Here is a 22003-nt window from a genome sequence, read left to right as displayed (position 1 = left end):
GTCCAGGGTCGAGGCCAGACTGGGTGGCTTGGAACTGACTGGGCTTTCCCCTCCCAGCCACCTCTATGGAAAAGCTGCTCCAAGGCCCTAACCCTGAGGCCTGACTCCAGGGAGGGAGCTCTGTGTCCCCCTCCTCAGCGTCTCCACTGGCCCCTGCCACCCACTGAGGCCAGAGCAGGTCTCCATTCAAAGAAATGCCCCTAATGGGTGAGCCAGAGAAAACACCTCCTCTCCGACAGAGGATCAAGTCAGCGCCACATGAAATTCAAACCGTCACCCACTATCCCCTCCCTCCTCCCTTGCCATGCTTATTTGGAATAAATGGAATAAAAAAAACAATTACCATCACGGCTGATACTCAACAGTGTTGGAAACATGAAAGGGGAAAAAGAGTTGGGCTCCCTGAGCATCAACCGACACTCAGTTAAGCAGAAATCGCTAGTAGCTTTGGGAAAATACGAACCTTGCTGTCTGCCAGCCGAGATTCCAAAGTGGTTATCCCATGACTCTAAATGTATATAGATATTTAAGAATCGGCCAACAGCTGGGGCCTAAGCAGGGTGATCTTTTAACAGTGTTCCCCCGCACCAGCGTGTGGTTGTAAAATTCTTCCGTGAAACACCCAACCAGCAAAGGGGAACAGGCCTCGCAGGCTGAAAGGCCCGAAATAGACGAGACCAGCAGCGACCGCAGCCCCCAAGGCACACGCCGGACAATCATGCCCGTCCGCTCACCGGGTGCCTGTCGTAAAACCCAGCCCAACGGTACCTTCTCCACCCGGGGCCAAGGGCTCAGGATCCACTCCCGTCTGAGGGGCCTCCCCGGGTCGCAGCGCAGAGCTCCCGCCAAGCTGGGCGAGCAGGGACGGAGGAGAAATGTCTGCAGCTCCCCTCCTCACACCGTCGTTCACATACCCAACCCTGACCACTCCTCCCGCACCCTCCCCCTGCACCAGTGTGATAGCAGCAGCTGAGTGGACAAGTCATTTCTAAAATTAGCCGCTGAGCTCCAGGTCCGGACAGGGGACAGCAGCCCGGGGTGGCCGCTGACCAGGCAGTCGGAGCGCATGGACATATTTGGTGGCACAGAGCGGGGGAGGGGACAGCTCCCAACACAAGCACATTCTGCCCCCCAACGCCACCCCTGTCCAGGGCAGGCCACTCAGTCACACTCCCGCCTCTGCTCCACGCAGATAACTGGAGGCCACGGCAGCTGGGCGAGGAGGAGAGCCCGGCTCCATGTCCCAGCTGGTCTCTGAAAGGACATCACCTAACCAAACGCTGGTGTCTCTTGGTAAACAATCAATGCGTGGAAACACAGGTAAGAAGGAGCCGGCCGCCATCACGCGCAAACCTGAGGTCTTCCATGAACTCATTTCCTAGTCCCGACAACCCTGGGAAGTAGGGTTTTCCCCAGGCCCGTCTTACCCATGGAGAAACTTTGGGTCGGAAAAATGAACCAACTTACCTTACACAGCCCACTGACTCAATGGACGTGCATCTGAGCAAACTCCGGGAGACCGTGAAGGACAGAGGAGCCTGGCGTGCTGCAGTCCGTGGGGTCACCAAGAGTTGAACATGACTTAGTGACTGAACGACAACAACCTTAAAAAGCAGAGAGCCAGGATTTGAACCCACCAAGTTCTTTCTGGCCCTCCCAGAAGGCACAGTCTTAAAACACTGCAGAAGACCAGAGGCTCTAAAGCCTGCCCTGCCCACTGCCTGTGTTACTGACTGGTCCTTGGGCTCTAATCAACAGGAATTGCTAAGAAGCCAGATGAGGAACCCAGGCAAGGCTTTCCTGGGGCTTGTGCTGCAGCAGGACAGAGCGAGAACAAGAAACAGGTGGTCTCGCTTGCTCCCCGAGGAGGGGAGGCTGGTTCTGTACATGAGGGGAGGGTGGGGGTGGATGCCCGGGTCAGGCAGGAGGGGCGGCTTAGGTGGTCTGCCCACCCCCGTGGTGAGGCCAGGTGCATGGATCATGTGCAGTACCGGCCTTTGCCCCCAGCACTTCCACAATGCCAGTCTGCTTGTGGCCTTTTGTACCTTCTTGTTCCGAGGAATTACCCCAACTGTGCACGCACGCAGTTACTGTTCGTCTCTCACTGTCTGTGTTCCCTTGCTCCAAAAGGAGTTGGTCCAACATTGGTGCAAACACTTGGGTAAAGGACCCCAGGTCCCGGCCTATCTCACCTGGAAGGAGAGAAGCAGGGACTTTCACAGATGATGTATATCGTGCTGGTCCACACAGCGAGCAAGGGGTTGTCAGGATGCAAATCCTGGACTTCCTGACTCTGAAGCCCATGGTCATTGGAATGAATGGTCATTTCAACCATTTGTTTTTGTTTTAATGTGACTGTATCAGGTATGTATTACATGTAATCTAGACAAACTTAATCATTGAGCCTGACTAAAGGGGTGTACTTGTTCTTTATTGAAGTATTGTTGATTTACAATACTATCTTAGTTTCAAGTGTACAAGACGGTGATTCCAAATTTTTATAGGTTACACTCCGTTTAAAGTTACAAGAGGTGAACTTTTTCAATGGCATCTAGAAAGGGCAACAATTATGTGTTCAGCTCTAGTAGCTAAACCTCGAAAAGTGCAGTCAGCATGATCTTATTTTACACTTGTTAGAGGGACCAAACTTTACACAAACCAATGGAATATTTGTAATTCTGTTCCTTCCTTTTTCCATTCCTCCTTGGTCAGGAGGGCATTTCAAGGCAGAGAAGCGAAACCATCCTTATCTGTCACACAGAAACAAGGAGGCGCAAGACAGGTTTAAAACAGGATCAGGCTAGTGGCCCAGAGGCATCCTCTAACTTTCACTAATATACACGTAAAAGGCAGAAAACTTTGGAAATTCCCAACACAGGAAACTATGACTGACGGTCAGGTAGAGACACGTTTGGCTCGGTCATGTCGCGTCGCGTCTGACTCCCAGCGACCCCATGGCCTGTGGCCCACCAGACTCCTCTGTCCATGGAGTTTTTCCAGGCAAGAATACTGGAGCTAGTTGCCATTTCCTCCTCCAAGGGATCTTCCTGACCAAAGGATGGAAGCCGGGTCTCCTGCACTGGTTGGTTATCACTAGCACCACCCGGCAGGCGGGGCTGTTCAGCGGCTCAGTCGTGCCCGGCTCTTTGTAACTGCATGGACTGTGGCCGCCAGGCTCCTCTGTCCATGGAGTTCTTCACACAAAATACTGGAGTGGGTTGCCATCCCCTTCTCCAGGAAGCCCTTTACCAGCTATCAAATCAACTCTATGAACTGGGCATTTTATCCACTTTCCAATGTTATCCTTTAAGAAGAGAACTGTAGAGTCCAGTCATTTGGGGTATCTGAAAATCAGGCAAAATGTCTCCCTGCTGTGGCCATCTGCCTCTGTCTCCCATTTCACCTGTTAGGGACGAGTTGATGTGGGCCACCAAGTAAACTTCCCCTCAGGGGCTTTGTTACGTGCGTGTCCAAAGCTGCGTACACGAGCACAGAGTGAAGCCTCAGGGGTTGCCTTGTTGGTCACATCCTTAGAGATAACCAGCCTTAACAACTCGGACTGAAACCTTTTTTCAACCTCTGGTACCTGGATGGTTAGAAAGCAGCCAGGAAAAGAAAGCCTCTCCTTTAGTTCAACACCTGGTTCCTGCCCAGGTAAACCAGCAGGAGCTCTGGATTGGGAAGGCATGGTTTGAGGGGGAAGATGACATAGAGGATCCATAGAGGATCCATTCCTATCTTCCCTGGTGGCTCAGAGGTTAAAGTGTCTGCCTCCAATGCAGGAGACCCGGGTTCAATCCCTGGGTTGGGAAGATCCCCTGGAGGAAATGGTAACCCACTCCAGTATTCTTGCCTGGAGAATCCCATGGACGGAGATGCCTGGTAGGCTACAGTCCACGGAGTTGCAAAGAGTTGGACACGACTGAGCGACTTCACTTACTTACTTACTTATGACATAGAGGAGATACTCAGGCTATATGGGAGCCGCCCTGGGACTTGTGGGAGAAGAGATTTCCTTTTCGCTCTCCAGGTATAGCCGAAGTCCCTCACATTTACCCTTGAATGGAAACTTGGGAGGATGTTTTTGGCTAGAATGGCCCTTCAAAGCCATCTAATTCAACTCTCTTAATTTAGGGATGAGAGAACAGAGGACCAAAGAGGCTACCCAGTGACCTTGCTGGGAGTAGGGTCCCCAGGCCGCTCCCTCTGCTCCTGGGTGCCAAGGGGTGACCAGATCTCTGCAGCTCTCAGGAGTGGGCCTTGGTTACCTACTGCATCCGACCAAGGGCTCCACCACCAGGGTGCCCTTTGCCCGTGATGATGACCATGTGCTCCACAGCTGGGGGTCCTGTCGACTGTTTTGGGAGAGGTTTTCAAGTTGGCAAATACAAATACACTCCATGGGCCAACCGTGATGGCCGTCTTTCCTGAACCAGTCAGGGACAGGTATCTCCAGCTCAAGGAGAGAGGTACCTACCCTACCCTCGACCTGTGGACCAACAAGCCGGCAGTCATGCCCAGGCATGCCTGTGGCTCTGGGGCCACCACCTCCTTAAATTTCTGCCTTAAACTGACACAGGCCACGGGGGTCTCTCCTCAGGTCTTTGTGGGAGCAGGGATGGAGGAGAGGCCTTAACGTCTGGGAGGGACGCCAGGGTCACCCTGAGAGTACACGCGGGAGGCCTGGCTGATCTCCTAAAAAAACTAGAGACGAGACAGACCTCCCGGCTCTCCCAGACTTTCCTGGCGCCTTTCCATGCCTTCCACAAGCAGGTTAGTCTCCCAAACCCTGACACTGAACTTGGCTGTGCTCCAACAATCCTTGAAATTGGCAGAACTTGTTGGCAGTTCCCTTCCTACAATAAAATCTGCCTCTGTGTGAATTTCCCCCCAAATCAGGATTTCTTACAAACAAAGTCACCTCCTGATAACCGAACAGCTTGATGAAGAAATGGAGGTTTTAGCTGGGTGGAAAAACAGCACACCAAAGTTAAGTCTCTTTGTATACAGATCCTTTTTATTGAGGTTTATATAAGTAATTTATCAACAAAGAAAACCAGCCTGCCTGCCCCTCAAATAACCATGAAAAATGGCGATGCTAACCAACAGTGACATGCCATGCATGGGGCAGGTGACCTCAGACCTGGCCCAGCATCTCACACAGGAAACGATTTCAGGCCGGTAACCACACACTAAGAGGAGGCTGTGACCTCCGCTGGCACAATCGATGGGAAGAGAGAGAAAACCAGAAAACAGGTACAATCTTTAGATTTATAAAATTGAATTCACTGACCTATTTTGGTATAGCAATGCACAAGAAAAAACGGATTTATTTCTTCAAAGGTGTTACCCTTTGGCCACAAACAGAACAAACATGTGACCACGTGGATGGTTATGCAGCAGGGGACACAAGGAGAGAAAAATGTCAGCGTGTGAGGGCAGACCTGCTCACCCCTCACAGGGGCCCGTCTTCACTCTGTTTCAAGTGGACCCCTCAAAGGTCTGCTCGAAAATAGGACCTTTTGCAAAGTTTTAACGGTGGACAAGCCCATTTCCCAAATCATTTTGAATCAGTAAGGTGGGAAGAGTCACGTTCGAAGGAGCTGCTCCCAGAAGTGCTGCTTTTAAACCCAGTCGGCCGTTTTCTCAAGACTGTGGAGAAGAGGCTTCCATTTAGGTAGCTGACGAATCAGGTGCTACGGTCAAATCTTGAGGCGACGGCAAGATTGATTGAGGGATTCGGCACAAGGAAGAGTCAGAAGTGATGTTCTGCAGGTGGACTTCAGCTCCCGAAGGCTGGCCATACAAGTAGCTACCTGCCCCGCTTGCTGGGGCCCCTACGTGCTGCTGTGGAATCGACATCATGAGGAGAGGACTCCGACATGCTTTCCTGAAGTTCTTCTATAATGGAGCTGGTCTAGAGTGATGCGTTCAGGGAACCTGTCCACAAGCACAGGGCCTTCAGAAGAGGTAGATGAAAGCAGTACTTCATGGCAAGTTCACGGTCAGATGTTACCCAAGAAGTGCACGTGCCTCTCGGCACAGGTCTGAGGGTTAGCTGTTGTTGAAGAAAGTCTGCGGCCGTGAGAAGGGATGTCCACACGCCCCCACACTACTATAGGCTTTGTTTCCATTTTATTTTGTGAACAAAACAAAATGAAACAGAAAGGAGTGTGTTTTCTTAAATAACAAACTATACAAATAAAAAGGAGCAGAAGCAGTAAGGAATGTTTTTGATGAGAACAAAGAGAGGGTTCAATAAATAATATAAAACGCTTTTGTGCTAAAATAGAACTCTTGTTTATATATATATATATATATATATGTAGTTTGGCATCTTAATGTTACCCAGAAAAAAGCCACATCTATTAGTTAAAACATAGAAAAATACAAACAATAAAACTTAAAAAAAATGGCCAGTGCTTAGCTTATAAACCACATATAAAATGTACATCATGGAATATATCAACTAAGAAACAAGAAGTTGAATTTCAAGTCCTTTGAGATATGAATACATGATTGGAAACATTTCTCCCTTCTGTACCCTCACATGAGACACATTTTATGTTAGGAAAAAAACTAAAATGGAAGCACAGTTATCAGGCTTTCAGAGATGACTTTGAGATTTTTTTAGGTATAAGAGAGTTTACTGTAAGAACATGAGTTGTTTAAGTCTGAAATGAAGAATTAAATTTTTCCTATATATGGTTTGGATGAATGCATATACTGTTAATCCATTTTCTGTAACGTGTGTGTTTTTAATAAAGGCAATTTAAAATTTGGGGTGCTACATTTATCAGTAAGTGCTAACCCAGCCATGCCAGTGAAGTGGCCGGTCACTCGTGTCCCCATTGCCAGAGCTGGGCATCTGTGTCACCCTCTTGTCAGAGAATGGCTCTCTTAAGTCTTTGAGGATGAAGGAAATCTAAAGGCTATTATGATTCGAGGAAACCAAGAAGTATCATTTTAGAGTTCAACTTTCATTCATTCTACAGTAAATTTTTAAAAACGTGGCCTGGATACAAAAATTCTTATTAACATGAATTTAAATGATTAATTGTTTAAAGCTTCTCAAGTCAACCCGATGCAGGAGGAAAAATCATGTTAGAACTTTAGGGGGAAAAAATGTTTTGAAAAGTTAAAAACTGTGAGAGCTCACTCCGCCTGGCTCAAGCGGCAAGCCTCCTCTTGTTATTGGCGGGGAATTACAGTAACTTCAGAGCTTGGGCGGCCACATCCCCACCTGACCTGCAGGGCAGAGCACTGTCAGCCACCCACACCTCCACTCTGGCCCCTGCTTGGCTGCCAGGCACACACAGCCAGACAGGCAGCAAGCTCTGGGCTCCACGTGCCTTCCCCAGGGTGCTGGATGACAAACAGGGGCAACATAAAGTCCTGGTGGAAAGTAAACAGCATCTTATAAGTCCAGCAGCTCCACAGGCAGAGAGACCAAGTCTTACAAGAGTTACTTCCAACTCCTCTTCTTCTAACAGGAGGTCAACCCTGAAGCCCCAAGTTTAACTGTCACTTCCCTGGTCCTTGATGGTGTAAAGAGATGGGTTTTTACCAGCAAATACACTCCTTTTTCTCTTTGCCCCACTTCTATCAGGATTTCTCAGCATCTGTCAGAGATCCGAATGAAAGCTGACACCTCTCTGGGTACAAAGAACACACCCATCCCCCGGCAGGCAAGGCATTCACTCCTCAAGTATCTCTGAATAACACACATACACTTCCCTGAATGTAAGTGAGAAAAATCACAACTAATTAAATCACGCAAGAAAAGTTTTATCTTACACCAGCACACTGCAAATTTTTTAACAGATTTACATTGAGCAAAAAAAGTCCAGCTTTGAGAATTTTCTTTTCTTCTTGATGGGTTAAAATTTTGAAATGTTAGGAAAGTCAATTCCACAGAAAAAGTCAAACGTTGTATTGGATTGACTAAACTATAAATTCCAAATGAAATTTAAAAAAAAAAAAATCCTCAGGTGGGGCCGGGGAACACATTTTGATCTTCAGAGTTAAACCACATTGTCAATTGGTCAATGACATTTTTAAAAAATGACCAGTGAGGGTCTTCAAACAATTGTTGCCACTGTCTGTAGGGAGCATTTCAAACTGCAAATCAAGGCGAAACACTGCATTAAGAAGGTCGCTGTTTGTGGCTGTTGCCCCATCTACTTCTCCAGCTTTGTTGCTGTATTTCTTGAGCAGAATGCTGTCTTTCTTCTCTTTACATACAGAACTTGAAGTTGTCGTGTCTGTGAATTGACCAGTTAGAGGCACAAGTAGTGAGACGTTCTTCTTAGCAGTGAAACAACAGCTAGTTTCTAGCAGTTTTGCTGAAAAATCATACTTAAACACGACAGAGAAGGAAAAAACCATGAGCCCCAATGACATAAGGGGATAAATGCACCAAGGAGAATGTTAACAGGCCGAAAAAGAGAAATAAATAACCTCGGATTCTCCAAAGCTTTTAATTCATTTCATAGATGTCGCATAGCAGCGTAATCAATTTTTAGGCTTTGCTTTAATGATCCCTTTGATTTATGAAATCGAGACATTGTTAACATAACTTTATAAAAATATCAGCTTTGACGATTTTCTCCGACAATGTTAAAACATCCCAACCATATAAATCTAAAATAATGATGATACTTGTGCTCAATTCTATCCTTTTGAACGGTCCAAACGTAGTTACAGCCAAACATGAAGACCTAAAACAGCCATGTATACCAAGCCTTCTGAAAACAACTGACTTCTTTGGCCATGTGGGTACCACGGTGGCACAGAAGGGTTCCCGAAAAGTCTTCCATCTGGCAGTAGAGACACGTACCCCATCAGAATGGCTGCATGAATGAGTTCAGGAGGAAGACTGGCCTCTCCGGGGCTGTCAAACTAGACCCCAACACAACCCAGGACCCGCCCTAAAAAAGCCACTCATCCTAACCTCACAGAGTACTTTTAATAGATGACGCCCACGTGACACTTCTCAGCCCTGTCCTTATCTCGAGTTGAGGAAGTGTGAAAGTTTACTTGGAATAAATCTGAGGCAACACGGCTTTCGGGGTGTTTCCAATTCATTTTTCTTTTCCAAAGGGAAGATGACCTTATGTTCTGGTCCAGAGCTTAAATGATGTTTTTCAGAGACGCAAATTGGCATAGCTGGTGCCCTGGGTACGCAATGTTGGGATGCTAAGCCCAGACCCCTGAGGAATTCATGTACCTTCTTCATGAGAGGTTGCATCTCTACTCTGGCAGAAGCGCGAGGCTCGGCAATTTCTAAACTGCCATTTACTCATCTCTGAACTGTAAACGCTGAGCACACGCGCGCTTGCAACAGAGCCGCTACAGCAGCACTGGCGGTGACAGACAGTCGCTATGGGAAGATGTTCACTCGTCATGAAGTGCTTTCCCTTTTCCGTTTTTTTGTTATTTCAACTTTTTTTAAAAAAAACAGAATTTGAACACTCTTCTTCCCTTTTAAATCAGGAGAATCCATGTAAATAGTAGGCCCCGACTTCTACACTGCAAACCGCAGAGAGCAGAACATGTGTATTACACTCCAACTAGCCAGTGAGACAAACAGTAAGCCTCGCAGATTCTTTCCCAAGGTAATTCCTACGAAACAAAAGGCTCTTTCAGTAACTATCTTCCCAAACTCTCAGGACGTCATTTCGTTAAGAAGGACTGACTTTCCCGGTGAGCACGGCACACGAATGTAAACACAGAGATTTGGAACCACTAAAAATATCGAGGACAGGATACAGATAATTACGATGTCAAGTTATTTATATTGTGAGCAGTCGACTTGGAAACAGACAATAGAAGTGCACTAAGAACGGGACAAAAACGTTGACTTTGAGAATTACTGTCATTTTTAGTCTGACGACATGGAGGACATCACTGGGAAACACACTGGGTTTCAGAAGCCAGCACTTATTTGGGGCCTGACTCCAAGCCTGGGGAGAGGACGGCCACCGGGACCCAGGCACTGCTGTCAGAGGACGGCCCGTCTGGGCCCGGGGTCACTGATGACAGCTGAATGGCAGCACACGTTCAACACCCACAGTTACCCCACTGGCACATTCATCTTCGGCATTCCTTTTTCAAGAATATTCATTTTAAATTATACTAAAATCTCAAACCTAGTTTCTTTCCTTGACCCATTCATTACCGCGATGCTTCCTGAGGTCAGGCAGAGGGAACCAGAGGTGCTGGGTCACATGACCGCTTCTGTCCAAACCCAAGACAGGCGCCCCCCGCCCCCAGGTGGTCCCGGGCACCCAGACACAGCAAAGTGCTGTGGACTTGGAGGGTTTTGAAAATAGCTATTGCCTTGAGATGTAAACCACCACTGCCTCTGTGTAGAGCCACTGCGAACCTTCGGAAGATCTGTGATCTGATGCCTCCAGAGTTGAGTGCTTCCACACCCTCAGGGGGCAGGGGTGGGGTCAGGGGCAGGGTCCTCGATCCCCAGCTGCCTAAGCTCCCTGTCACGGGCAGGCTGGTACCCGTGGGTGCGGCACCCATGGGGAGGGCCCAGGTGCAACCCTCTAAGAAAATCTCTGCAGCTTTCAAGCCCCGGAGAATGAGAGACACCCCCGGAGTGGTCTGCCATCCCCCTAGTAGCATGGAACAAAGACAGTCAAACCCAGGAGTGGCTGTTGATGGACAGAACGTGGCAGTGCAGGGTGATCTGAGCAGCAGACTGCTCAATCCCATCTTAGCAAGTCTGAGATATGCTTGACAGCGGATGTAAAAAGTGCCGTGATCAGTAGGAAGGATTTCAAGTTCTAGGTTCACCCATAACCGAAAGAAACGTATGGCAAAAAAGGAGATTTGCATTTCTTCAGTAGTTTTGAGGACAGAGAGATGCGATGGTGGCAGGAGGCCCTTAGGCGGGAGGAAGTGCCCCCGACCTGATGGTGGTCACCACTCCTAGTAGAAGCATCTCGGGGTCCTGGCCCCACCCCAGCCACAGAGCACCCCAGAGGGGAGCGACTCCATCTCTCATCCTCACACTTTTCCCCAAGGCTGCACTCTGAGGACTGAGCAGCCCACGTGGACTGCCCGGAGGAGGTGCTTTCTCCCGGGACCCTCCCCATTGGTCAGGGGTTCAGAGGCCGTTGCTGTTCCTGTGGCAGAGGGGTGGCTTCGAGAGTTCCACGATGGCCGAGCGGGATTTGTTGAGGAACTTGGGGGCTCGCCGTAGCAGCCGCTGGGCCTCCATGAATGTCTCTGTCAGCTCTTTCTTCCACTGCACAAACTCTGGGTCACTCTGAGGGCAAACACATGGAGGGGAGGAGTTGGGACAGTGTCACGGCTCTGCTGACACATGGGGAAGCCTCTGGCAAGTCCAGATGGCCTCAGAACCCCCTAGGGAAAGCACACCCCATGTCCCTCCCCCCGGCCACTGAGGAAGAGGGGAGTCGCACAGAGGCTTCCCCCACGGGCCCCTTGCTCAGAGGAGGGACGACGCCCTTCAGAGGAGCCTCATACAGCCCCACTAGGAGACTTGCTGCCTTGACTCTGTAGAGCAATCACCTGTGATATCTGATGTCTTACCACAACTTAAGTCTAGAAGATAAAATGAGGAGTTGGCTTTTTTTTGGCTGAGCTGCACAGCACATGGGATCTTAGTTCCCCAACGAGGGACTGAACCCATGTCCCTGCAAGTGGCAGTGTGGAGTCTTAACTACTGGACCATCAGGGAAGTCCCCAGGGAGGAATGTTCACAAATTTAAGAAGCACCTTCACATGTGTAATGATGCCATGAAGTAATTAAGCATGTTTTTCGATCAGCTATTGGTTTATCTCTTTAAACATGCTCTCTCTCTTTACACACACACACACACAAACACACACACACACACACACACCCCACCCCCTGCCCCAGCAGAAAAGTGTTGAAGTCACGAAATAAACACATCTTTGTATCTGCTACTGCTCTTTCTCCAAATACGCTCTTTTTTCACACCTCCACACCCTCCCTCAATACCTCAGTGGGTAAGTGTTCAGGAATTAAGTCTGGGCTATGATAGAACTTCAGGGAAAGAAAAATGGCATTTCCCTGTTCACAGTTATTTGGGGATCTTATGTTTACTTAAACACAAACCTCAATTTAAACATTCTGAAAGAGCAGAGCAGATCTGGGAAACTGTGGGACAAATGTAATTTGAGGCCCCTATTAATTACTGGATGGTTTCCAGAGAGGGGGTAACCACATTATTTCCTGTCTTTCCTGTTGTCATCTTCTAAGAACATTTCTTTTAAAATAATTGTTAATTTGCCAAAAACTTATATCTTCTGACTTTCTTGCTAAGTTTGTGAGTGATAAAGCATGGACTGAGAAAATGTTAGATAGGCAGGCAGGCATCTTTGCTGAACGTTTACATAATTGTTGGAACTTTCAGCCCTGTGGAAAATACCAATGAAGACTCACCTCACACTGCAAAACAAACTGCTTCCCTCCTTTTATTCTCAACAAAATGCACTTTTTGTCTTTAATCTGAGTTTCTTCCACAGACACAATCTGTTCCATTGTCAGTAAATTTTGCTGTTGGTAAAAATAAGAGATGATGAGTTACTTCACTTATTATTGTGTGAATTTTAAGTAAATAAATCATACTGAAAACTACCAGCTCAGATAAAGTAAAGGAAAAAAAAAACAGCCATTTTTCTTTCTTTGATGATATTCTAGAAGTGGGGGAGAAACAACTACAAGGGAAACGTACAAAAATTCAAAATATCTCAAAGAAAGCTGCAAAGAGGGAAATATCTCTACGAGGCAGAAAGCAAAGCTGTTCCCTCAGCACAGTACTGACGTGGGGACGAGTGTGGATTGCACGCACCTCTCCGGTATCACACACTCCCCTGGACGCAATCAACCCTGCTGTGAGGGAACAATGAGGCAATACACATGATATGCAGGAGCCACAGGGGTGGCACTGGCTTTGAACCCGCAGCTCAGGAAACGTTTGGGCATGTTAGCTTGTACGCAACTGCGGTTCTGATCATATCGAAATAATGCTATAAACACAGGTGATGTGCAGAAAGGATGGTCCCTCTGGGTCCATGGCATCATCGCATCAGTGACTCTGAGCACCTTACCATTTTATGTTTTTTGGGATAAATACTCCAGGAATCCTAAATGAAAAACAACACCATCATAAGCTCACATTTCTTTTCTCCTGACTTAAACTTACGAATCTACCCAAGCACATGACATAGCTTCATGAATAGACACTAAATATTCTTTTAAAACCAAGGTAATTTGTCACAGCCAATGGTAAACAAAATAAGATTATCTTTTTTTAGTATTTGATTATTCTGAAAAGTGAGATAATCTCCTTTCAATGTGTACAACAGTGACTTACTAAGGCCACTCACTAACTGCAAATAAACATTATATATAATGATATATGTATGGATTAATACTAAAGTACATTATAGAATTATATTCTGCAATGTAAAAAATACACATGTAATATATAAAATATAATTATATACACGTATTTTATAAGTGTATTTTATATTACACAATATTTACTAGTACCTGAGTTATAACTGAGGATCCTCCCATAGAGTTTTCTTAATCTCAACTCAGATCCTGGCTGCACTAATTTTTAGAAGATGACTTCTACGGCACTAGTAGTAGTGAGAAGATTCTGCTCGTTTGTGGAGAATGTGGTCATACTCAGGCAGCAGCCACTCACAATTAAATGGCATCTTCACCAACTAGGATTTGCAAAACTCATTCCAAAGCCGAATACACCAGGTGTGGGCTCACCACTGGTGGGCTCCATGCTCCAGGCAAGGGGAAGCCGTACTCTGATACACCCACTACATTTTTCACAGTTGGGACCACTGTCCTGCTTATGATGACCAACCTTCCCTCTCCAAGAGCAGAAACCCTTCCACCTGGGTCACTCCCTTCCATGGACACGAGCCCATGGCTCTTCACACAGCAGGCATTTAATAAATGCTGCCCAGCCTCCTACCAGTGATGGCGGGGATCAGAAATTTCTTTCTTCTCGTTCATAAACACTAGCCCTTGAAAGGACCTTAAAAGGCTGCCGTATCTGTCTTCCTGTCTAATTGGATGAAGCCCACTTCTAGTCTTCCAGACAGGCAAAGCAGGAGGGTCAGGTGCTCTGACCTCGGTGCCAAGCTTCTTGGGCTACAGCAATGACCTCGTTTCACCTGACCCCGACTCAGGAAGGCCTCATCATGGAGACAGGCAGACCTTGGTCAGAATCACTCCTCACCCAAACCTGTCCCTGGGACCAGACCTTCCCTCTCTAAGCCCTGGTTCTCTCTTTATAAGGTTGGACTTTTAAGGGTGCTAAGTAAATTAAATGTGTGTGTGTGTGTGTGTGTGTGTGTGGACAGCATCTGGCCCAAGATAAATATGCAAACACTGTAGTAGTTGTTACTATTCCTGTTCTCTTTTTTTAATATTAATTTTTATTGGAGTATAGTTTGCTTTATATTGTTACCATTTCCACGTCTCCCCTTTTACAGATGAGGAAACTGAGGCTCAGTCAACATAATGTGCTTCTGAGTCCCAGAGACACGAGCAGTGTGTCTGAACACCTCTGACTCCAAAGTCCCAGTTTTTGTCCCCTTTTGGGATCCACCCAATTGCTCTCCAGCCTTCCACAAAACTGCCTGCTCTGATTTCCCTGGATGGCACATTCTATTTTCAAGGGGTACCAAATCCTTCCTTGATTCGGAGGAGTCTGAGAGTCTGAACATGAGAAATCTCACATATACAGCTTAGAAGAGACACGCAGAGCACAGGGGGAGGTTTTCCAGAACACGCCAGCGATACAAAATCACCATGGAAACCAGCGCCGGGCCGATGCTGCAGACTTACTCGCGACTCGCCCTCTCCTCTCCATTCAAGTCTGTTCGGAAAGAGGTAAAAGTAGCGGCGCTGCCACTGGGTCAGGAAAGGGTTCCCCAGCTTCAGCATGCACCCGTGCACGATGCAGTCTCTCCCCAGGGCGTAATCTGAGGCACAGAACACAGCAGAGCGTTCAGCGGGGTCGCAAACAGCGTGCCCGGAGGCTTCTCAGAAAAAAAGAATGACACGCTTTCTGGAAAAAGAACAAGCTGCTATAAAGAGAACACTCTGTAGAAATCATTACTTTTCGCTTTTAAGCACATGAAAGAACAAGCTTCTTCAGCTCTCTGCTCACATATTAGATGGCCGTTTCTCCATATTCTGATAAATTCAAGATGCTCCTCTATCACTCTGAGAGGGAAAAAGCTTGTCTGCTAACTAGTTTTTTCATTATGCAGGGTGACAGTTGGGGAACAGAGGGTGATTACACTGTGCCTAAAGCACCTTTGCGTTTACATGACACTGGGGTTCTCCCTTTAACGGTCTATTTTTTAGAGGCTTCTTTGTCCAAAGAAATCAATGTAACACAAGGATCAAAACTATTCTTTCTTCCACTTAAGGTTATAATTACCCTTCAAATATATGGTTATGTAGAGAGACCAAGCTAATTCGCTCTCATGCCAAGTTCTGATTACATTTATACAGCAAAATACTGTCTCGAAGAAAAGGTCAATTGTAAGTAGCTTGCTTTGCCTTCCTTAGAGGCTTTGGTGATCATGCTAAAATCATTTCTTCATTCATTCATCACTCACCCAGTCATTCAGCTATGAAGGGAATGGATGCATAGGTACTAGACACAGCAGTGAATAAAGACAAAAGTCCTCGCCTTCAGGGAGCTTACATTCTTAGTTGGAGATTCATGTAATAAACAAGCAAAACCCATGTTGTGTCACATGGACAAAAGCAGGAAGGGGATGAATGAAAGAGGGCATGGCCAGAGGAGGGTTCGTGGTGATGAGGTATGGTTCACGGAGTTGCCAGTTTAATGGAAAAGGTCTCTGAACTTCTCAAGTATACTTAAAGTGTAAGTCTTCTGTTTTCACTTCAGAGATCTAAGCCTAGACTATATTTTTGTGTAAGGGTGACCTCTGAGATACTCAACCAAGACCTAGTTATATCAAAATTACTTACATATATTTGAAGATAAATTCATTGTTCTAATTAGATGATCTAATTGCAGTTCTAGTTAAAAGGCTACACTTCAACAATGTCATTAAGATACGTATTTTTGTTTTCTGGGTCCAATCTGTCAAGATTCTAGTGACATCATGGGTCTCCCTTGAGGAAACTACTGAGGCTGTAATTTCCTGCGTAAAATCCATTCTGGAAAACGTGGTCTAGAGTGATTTCAATGGACCCACTTCTCTACAGAATAGCTTAGAAATAAAGCCCCTTTCCCTGCAGAGTGGAGGTGAGCAAGGTTAAAGGGGCTTTCACGCTCCCTTGGTGCAACTCAGGTGACTTTCAGCTAAGGAGTCATTTATCCTGGGATGGAGGACGCTTTTCTAAGTAGGTGATAAATCCTTCTAGGAACTGACAAGACCCAGGAACCCTGCATCAAGATGCCCCAACCAAAGCAAGCTGTTCATAGACTGAAATGGTTTTTGATCATTCTTACCATATGTTAACCTCAGGAAGGTCTTTGCTTAGAAGTAAAACCAAAGATATCTGAATCACTAACCACAACAAGTTTAAATCCAAAATCCATAAAGTCTTAGAAAAATCAAGACAGGCAGTATTTGGTCAATCAAAAATGACCAATTTATTTAATGCTGGATGTGATGTATTGTCCTTTGGAAATCCTAGTAGGTCACTCAAATATGGCCAATAAAACTATGGTTTGGTGACTCTTTAATGCTGTTTGTAATATGTACGTACTCGTGTCTCTTGACAATAAATACGTAATACTAAGCTCCACACCACCCTTTTTGGGGCCCAGTAGAAAATGAAAATGCAGGTTCCTTGTTAAAAAATTATTAAGAACCTCAAGATGGTGCCAGCAGAGCATTAACCTGGGGGCGGGCAGGTGGGGTCCTAATGATACCACACAGGCAGGCCAGACGCCCATGAAGCTGGCCCTGTTCCTGACACCACCATACTTACTCTTTAAAGGAAAAAAGGTTCCAAATTGGCCCTAAAACACTCCAAGATAAGAAGGCAAGGGTATTGACAAAATACTGCTGACAACCTCTATACATATTACATGTGCGTGGACTAAAGACTTTGAAATATCAAGAATATATATATTTCCTTATGCATGCATAGCTGAATCACTTTGCTGTGTACCTGAAGCTAACACAACGTTGCAAATCAACTATATTTCAATAAAAATTAAAAAATAAATAAAATAGATAAAGACGAACGACTCTGGAGTATCATTTCATGCTGAACACTCCCGGGCCAGGTAAAATTCAAACAACTGACGGCATCCCCTCCCCCTCCCACCGCTGGAAGGACTTCATGACCGAGATACTGTTTTCTGCTTTACGAGAGATCTTGAAAATTCATCGCGTTAGAAACATCTTGAGACACACCGGCTATTTTACCTTCTTCGTGGCCAAGCTGCTTATTTTTAGCTCTCTTTCTGGCCTCGATTTTATCCGTGTCTGCATTTACTGCTTCATAAACCGTTTCCGCCACTTCCTGCTGCCAGCGCTCAGAGATCACCAGAGGGAAGTTCTTGTAGAGTTCTTGGTCGCAATCAAGAAGCTTGTTATTTTAAGAAATCAAGACATGTATGATTTGACATGCTCACAAAGGCAACAGATCCCAAAGCACCGTAGCTGTGTGTGAGAAGATGATGAGGCGACAGGCTAGACCACTAGGAGCCGACTTCTCAGTGGTCATAAACCTCTGCTGACAACCGTCGAGCAGTCAGGCATATACTATACAACACGGAGAACACGGCCAGTGTTTCATAAGGACCGCAAATGGAGCAGAACCTTTCAAAACTGGGAATCACTACAGTGTACAACTGTAAGCTATATAATACTGTACATCAACTATACTTCAACAAAGTTTCAACAAAGTTTTTCTAGAAAAAAAAAGGAAAACAAAACAAAGGACAACCCAACAACTGGGGTCCACCGCAGGCTGATACAAGATAAGGACACTTCACTTCCAACCCTGTGTCAGTCAGATTCAGACCAATCTTCTACAGCATCCTTACTTCGTTTTTGCCAATTAAAAATTAACATATACGGGGTTTTCTATAAAGTACTACAAGAAAATTTCAGTTACAGTGAGGCTATTCTATTCGTGGGATTTCCCAGGTGGCGATAAAGCTAAAGAATCCATCTGCCAATGCAGGAGATGAAGGAGATGTGAGTCTGATCCCTGGGTCGGGAAGATCCCCTGGAGAAGGAAATGGCAACCACTCCAGCATTCTTGCCTGGAGAATCCCAAGGACAGAGGAGCCTGGTGGGCTACAGTCCATGGGGTCACAAAGAGTTGGACACGACTAAGGGACTGAGCATGCACACGCTTTTTATTTGTAAAGACAGGAAAACAGAGCTGTATGGGTTTAGAGACATCAACAAGGGAGAACCCAGGAGGGCTCTCTGCTCTGTGCCCACCCTCCATTAATCTGGAAAGTGAGAAATACAAAAAGGTCAACCAGGCTGAATTTACTGTTCAGCCCACGAACCTTCCAACGAATCCAAGTTGAACAGCAGGATTAATCTCAAGACACGTGGAGAGTTTAGGCAACTTGGCCTTTTAGAGGCACTATAATAAAAATTATACTTAATGACAGCATCGCTCTGCCAAACTGTTACTCAGAATTCTTCATTCTTTCTCCTAAATGAGGCTGTGCTCTGAAAGTGAGCTGAGAAAATACTTTTTCAGATCTGAGTTACAGTTTTGCGGCAGAAAGACAAGCGATCCTACTGATAGAAAATAACAGGCCTGTCTCTCAAAAGCACAGCTCTTTCTAGAAGCTTGACTCACTCACTCCCTTGCCTGAGAGGTGAGTACAGGAGAGATTTTACTATAGGCAAGTCACTTGGAAGGAAAATGGAGAAAGACTGAGGGTGAGGCTCTGCCCCACAGGCCTTTGGCACATCCCTGAACCACCTAACCACTGGACAAACCTGCATCCAGGTCCCAACGGGGATGTTCTCCACCTGCCCTTTGACCTGTTACCCTGAAGTGAAGATTCTGAGGTCAAAATGTGTTCTGTTTTTCCCCTTTCTGCTTTCTTTAGGTGCCCAAACCAAGCCGGGTGCTGACCTTTTGGGTGTCCTGAGTGTGAACACATGTGTGTGTGCACGCAGTGGAGTGTCAGAGCATCAAGGCTAGGTGAGCATCCTGTGATAACACTGGGACAGATTCTGGAGTCTGGCGAAAGTGAAGATACCCTCCTTTCCCAAGCAGTTGCTCCAAAATGGATGTTTTCTGCTTTATGTATAAAGGGTTCCAGCTCCTGTAAGGCCAGAGAGCCTTGGTCTTTATGACTCGGCCTATGTGAAAAATGCATAAAACAAAGCCCTACCAGAAGCGAGCTGTTTTTCCTTAAAGACGACGTGCTATTTCGGCTGCTTTTAAGAGACACAGCCTTCTCAGCTCTGGCTCAGGAAGAAGCAAAACCGGCACAACAGGAGGCGTTAGCGCAACTGCCGGGAGGCAGACACAGGTGACCCAACCCCAGAGGAGGCCTGGCAATGAAATTGCTCACTCCATGGGGGGTGAAGTGCTCCAGAGGTTCCGGCAGCAGCCCCGGCTCACTCTGGTACTAAGTGTGCATCTGGGCCCAGGGTGTCTGACTCCAAAGGCCAGACTACAGCTGACAAAACCAAAAGCATGAGAATCCCCTTTGAATATTAAAAATTTCATGGGCTCCCATGGGATATTCACTTTCTTTTTAGTGTCCTTTGCTGGAGAGCAGCATGTCTGATGACAAAACTCTTCTGTGACAGCAGCGATCCTTTGAGATAACCCTGTAAAGGGGCTGCTCCCGAAGCTGCAGGGTGCTAGTTACACCCCAACAAGTCCTGCTGTACAGGCCACGGGAGATGCCAGGCCTCTGGGCAGTGGTTGGCTGTCACCCCCAGGGGAGCCAAGGCTCCGACCAGGGAAGCGGCCTCGGCCCTCTCCGCTGTGCTGCTCCTGAGCTCCTCCGCCACCCTTCATCCTGAGAAACTGACCCCGCGAGCACACCAATCACATTTACAGCTGGCTGCCTGGTCGGAAAGACCAGGGAGCTGACACAAGGCCAGGGACGCGGGCCGCTAAGGACACGGTGGCGGGGCGGGGGGCGGCTCTCAGAGGGTTGTGCTGTTTGGGAGGGGGAGACTCTGGGGGAAGCTGAGAAGGTGGGAGCAGTGAGAACTTGACATGCAGTGACATGCTTTGACTCAGCAGCCGAAAGAGGGCGACTTTGTCTCGTGACTCATCATCTCTAAATATGCCCTTGTCTACTTGGAAAACAATGATAGGAACCAGAGTTTGAAAAATGCAGAGGATGCTATATATACAAAAAACAGTGATTATTTCACTTTTGATTGACAAGTGTGAGACGATTCACGCTGTTTGCCCTTTTCATCCTAACACAGAGAGACTGGGAAATTTGGGAGAATTAAGACGGCTGGCTCTCTGGCTTGAAGCCAGGTAACGTTTGCCAACACATGGTTGTTTTTCCTGCTTCATAATACATCTGAGTTTTCTGTTAACCACTAATCTATCCAAATCAATAACAATGTGACTATTTTTCAGTTTATCAAACATGAAATGGGTGGTCAAAGAAAGCTCTCCTACGGGACGCCCATGACGGTCCAGTGGTTAAAAATTCACCTTCCAGTGCAGATGATGCAGGTTCCATGCCCAGTCTGGGAACTGAAATCCCACACGCCATGGTGCTACTGAGCCCGCATACTGCTAACTAGAGAGAAGCCTGTATGCTGCAACTAAGACCTGACTAAATAAATTAAAAAAAAAAAAACTTTTGTAGTCTCTAATTCAGGTCTTAATCTCTTCTACATTCATCAAACATGTGGATATTCATTTGTAAGTTACAGTCCAACACAAACAGGCCAGTACTAAGACAGTTATGAAGTCTGATTTCCAAAAGAAAGAAAGAAAAAAAAAATCCCCCTCCCCAAAGCAAGCCTCACAAGTATACCTTGATGCCCTTGGTATCCTCTTCATCAAATGAGCCGATGTCAAAGGCGTCGGCTGCATTGACTTCCCCTCGGGGAGGGATCAAGGGTGGAGGGTACTGGAAGAGCCAGAGAAGAAGGGTTCGGTTACCAGGGGACCGGGCCCTGAGCCCAGCCCGCTATCCTATAGAGTTCGCCGAGAAAGACATCAAGGTGCCACAGTCTGTGTAGCACTCATTCAAGCTCTCACAATCACAGTACATGGTCCACAATGGCCCCCAAAGGAGAGGCACCCTCCACGACCCAGCTGCTAGAGGCTGAATGCTGCAGCAGGGCAGGAGAGGGGTGTCCCCACCCACAGACACCCCGAGGCTGATGCTGGCCGAACCAGAGCCCTGACTCTGCGCCTAGACAGGCGGGACTAACAGAGCATCAGTCCTCAAGTGAGTCTGTACACAGATGAGTCCAAAGCTGATCATCAACGCTGAGAAAAACAACAGCTTTAATTTGGGGTGTTTTCCTGTATCAGAGAGAACATTAAAGAATATCTTACAATAAGCCAAGGGGTTCATGCTGCTACCCAGTCATGCTAATTCTTAAATGACGTGGGGCTGGGCTTGAAGGTATCTGTAAGCGTATGGCGTTTCCTGCATATTTTTTACATATAAACGAAGAGGAAGAAGTGGTCCCAAAGGGAATGAGCTAGGAGGCAGTGCTTGGATAGAGGAGCAAGAAGCTGGGCTGTGGATGGGAGAGCTGGGGGCGAACTCTGGGGACAGGGCCAGGATGCACAGCTGCAGACAAAGGTGCAGCGGGAGGGAGCGTCGGGGCTGGCACCGGGGCGGGGGCCCAGCAGGGGTACCTTCTGCAGGTAGACGTGCTGCCAGTCGACGCCTCTGAAGAAGTCGTGTGCTTTTAGCTCCTGTGCGCTGCAGGAGAGACAGAGTCACAGTGGCAGTAAGTCTGCATTCGGAAAACTAAGAAATGGTTCGCA

At 46.9% G+C, this 22003-nt stretch overlaps 1 protein-coding gene and 1 non-coding gene across 2 annotated transcripts in view; one reads left to right on the top strand and one right to left on the bottom strand.

Moving 5' to 3' along the window:
- Positions 1-3740: 3740 nt before the first annotated feature.
- TRNAW-CCA (transfer RNA tryptophan (anticodon CCA)) lies at positions 3741-3812 on the top strand. The gene has a single exon. It is a non-coding gene; the product is annotated as a tRNA-Trp (tRNA).
- Positions 3813-9759: 5947 nt separating this feature from the next.
- The window catches only part of GRK3 (G protein-coupled receptor kinase 3), a 59082-nt gene continuing 46838 nt past the window's right edge, over positions 9760-22003 (bottom strand). Inside the window, exons 14-19 of the mRNA XM_068989721.1 lie at positions 21872-21938; positions 21033-21128; positions 17461-17623; positions 14885-15021; positions 12449-12562; positions 9760-11284 (exon numbers count right to left, since the gene is read on the bottom strand). Coding sequence (XP_068845822.1) covers positions 11123-11284; positions 12449-12562; positions 14885-15021; positions 17461-17623; positions 21033-21128; positions 21872-21938 — 739 coding nt within the window. The 3' untranslated portion in view covers positions 9760-11122. The remainder of the gene's footprint in view (positions 11285-12448; positions 12563-14884; positions 15022-17460; positions 17624-21032; positions 21129-21871; positions 21939-22003) is intronic.

This window comes from Capricornis sumatraensis, chromosome 17 (genome assembly GCF_032405125.1).
Source record: "Capricornis sumatraensis isolate serow.1 chromosome 17, serow.2, whole genome shotgun sequence".
NCBI lineage: Eukaryota > Metazoa > Chordata > Mammalia > Artiodactyla > Bovidae > Capricornis > Capricornis sumatraensis.
Note: the sequence above shows the minus strand (reverse complement) of the source record. Positions and strands in the feature narration are given on the sequence as shown.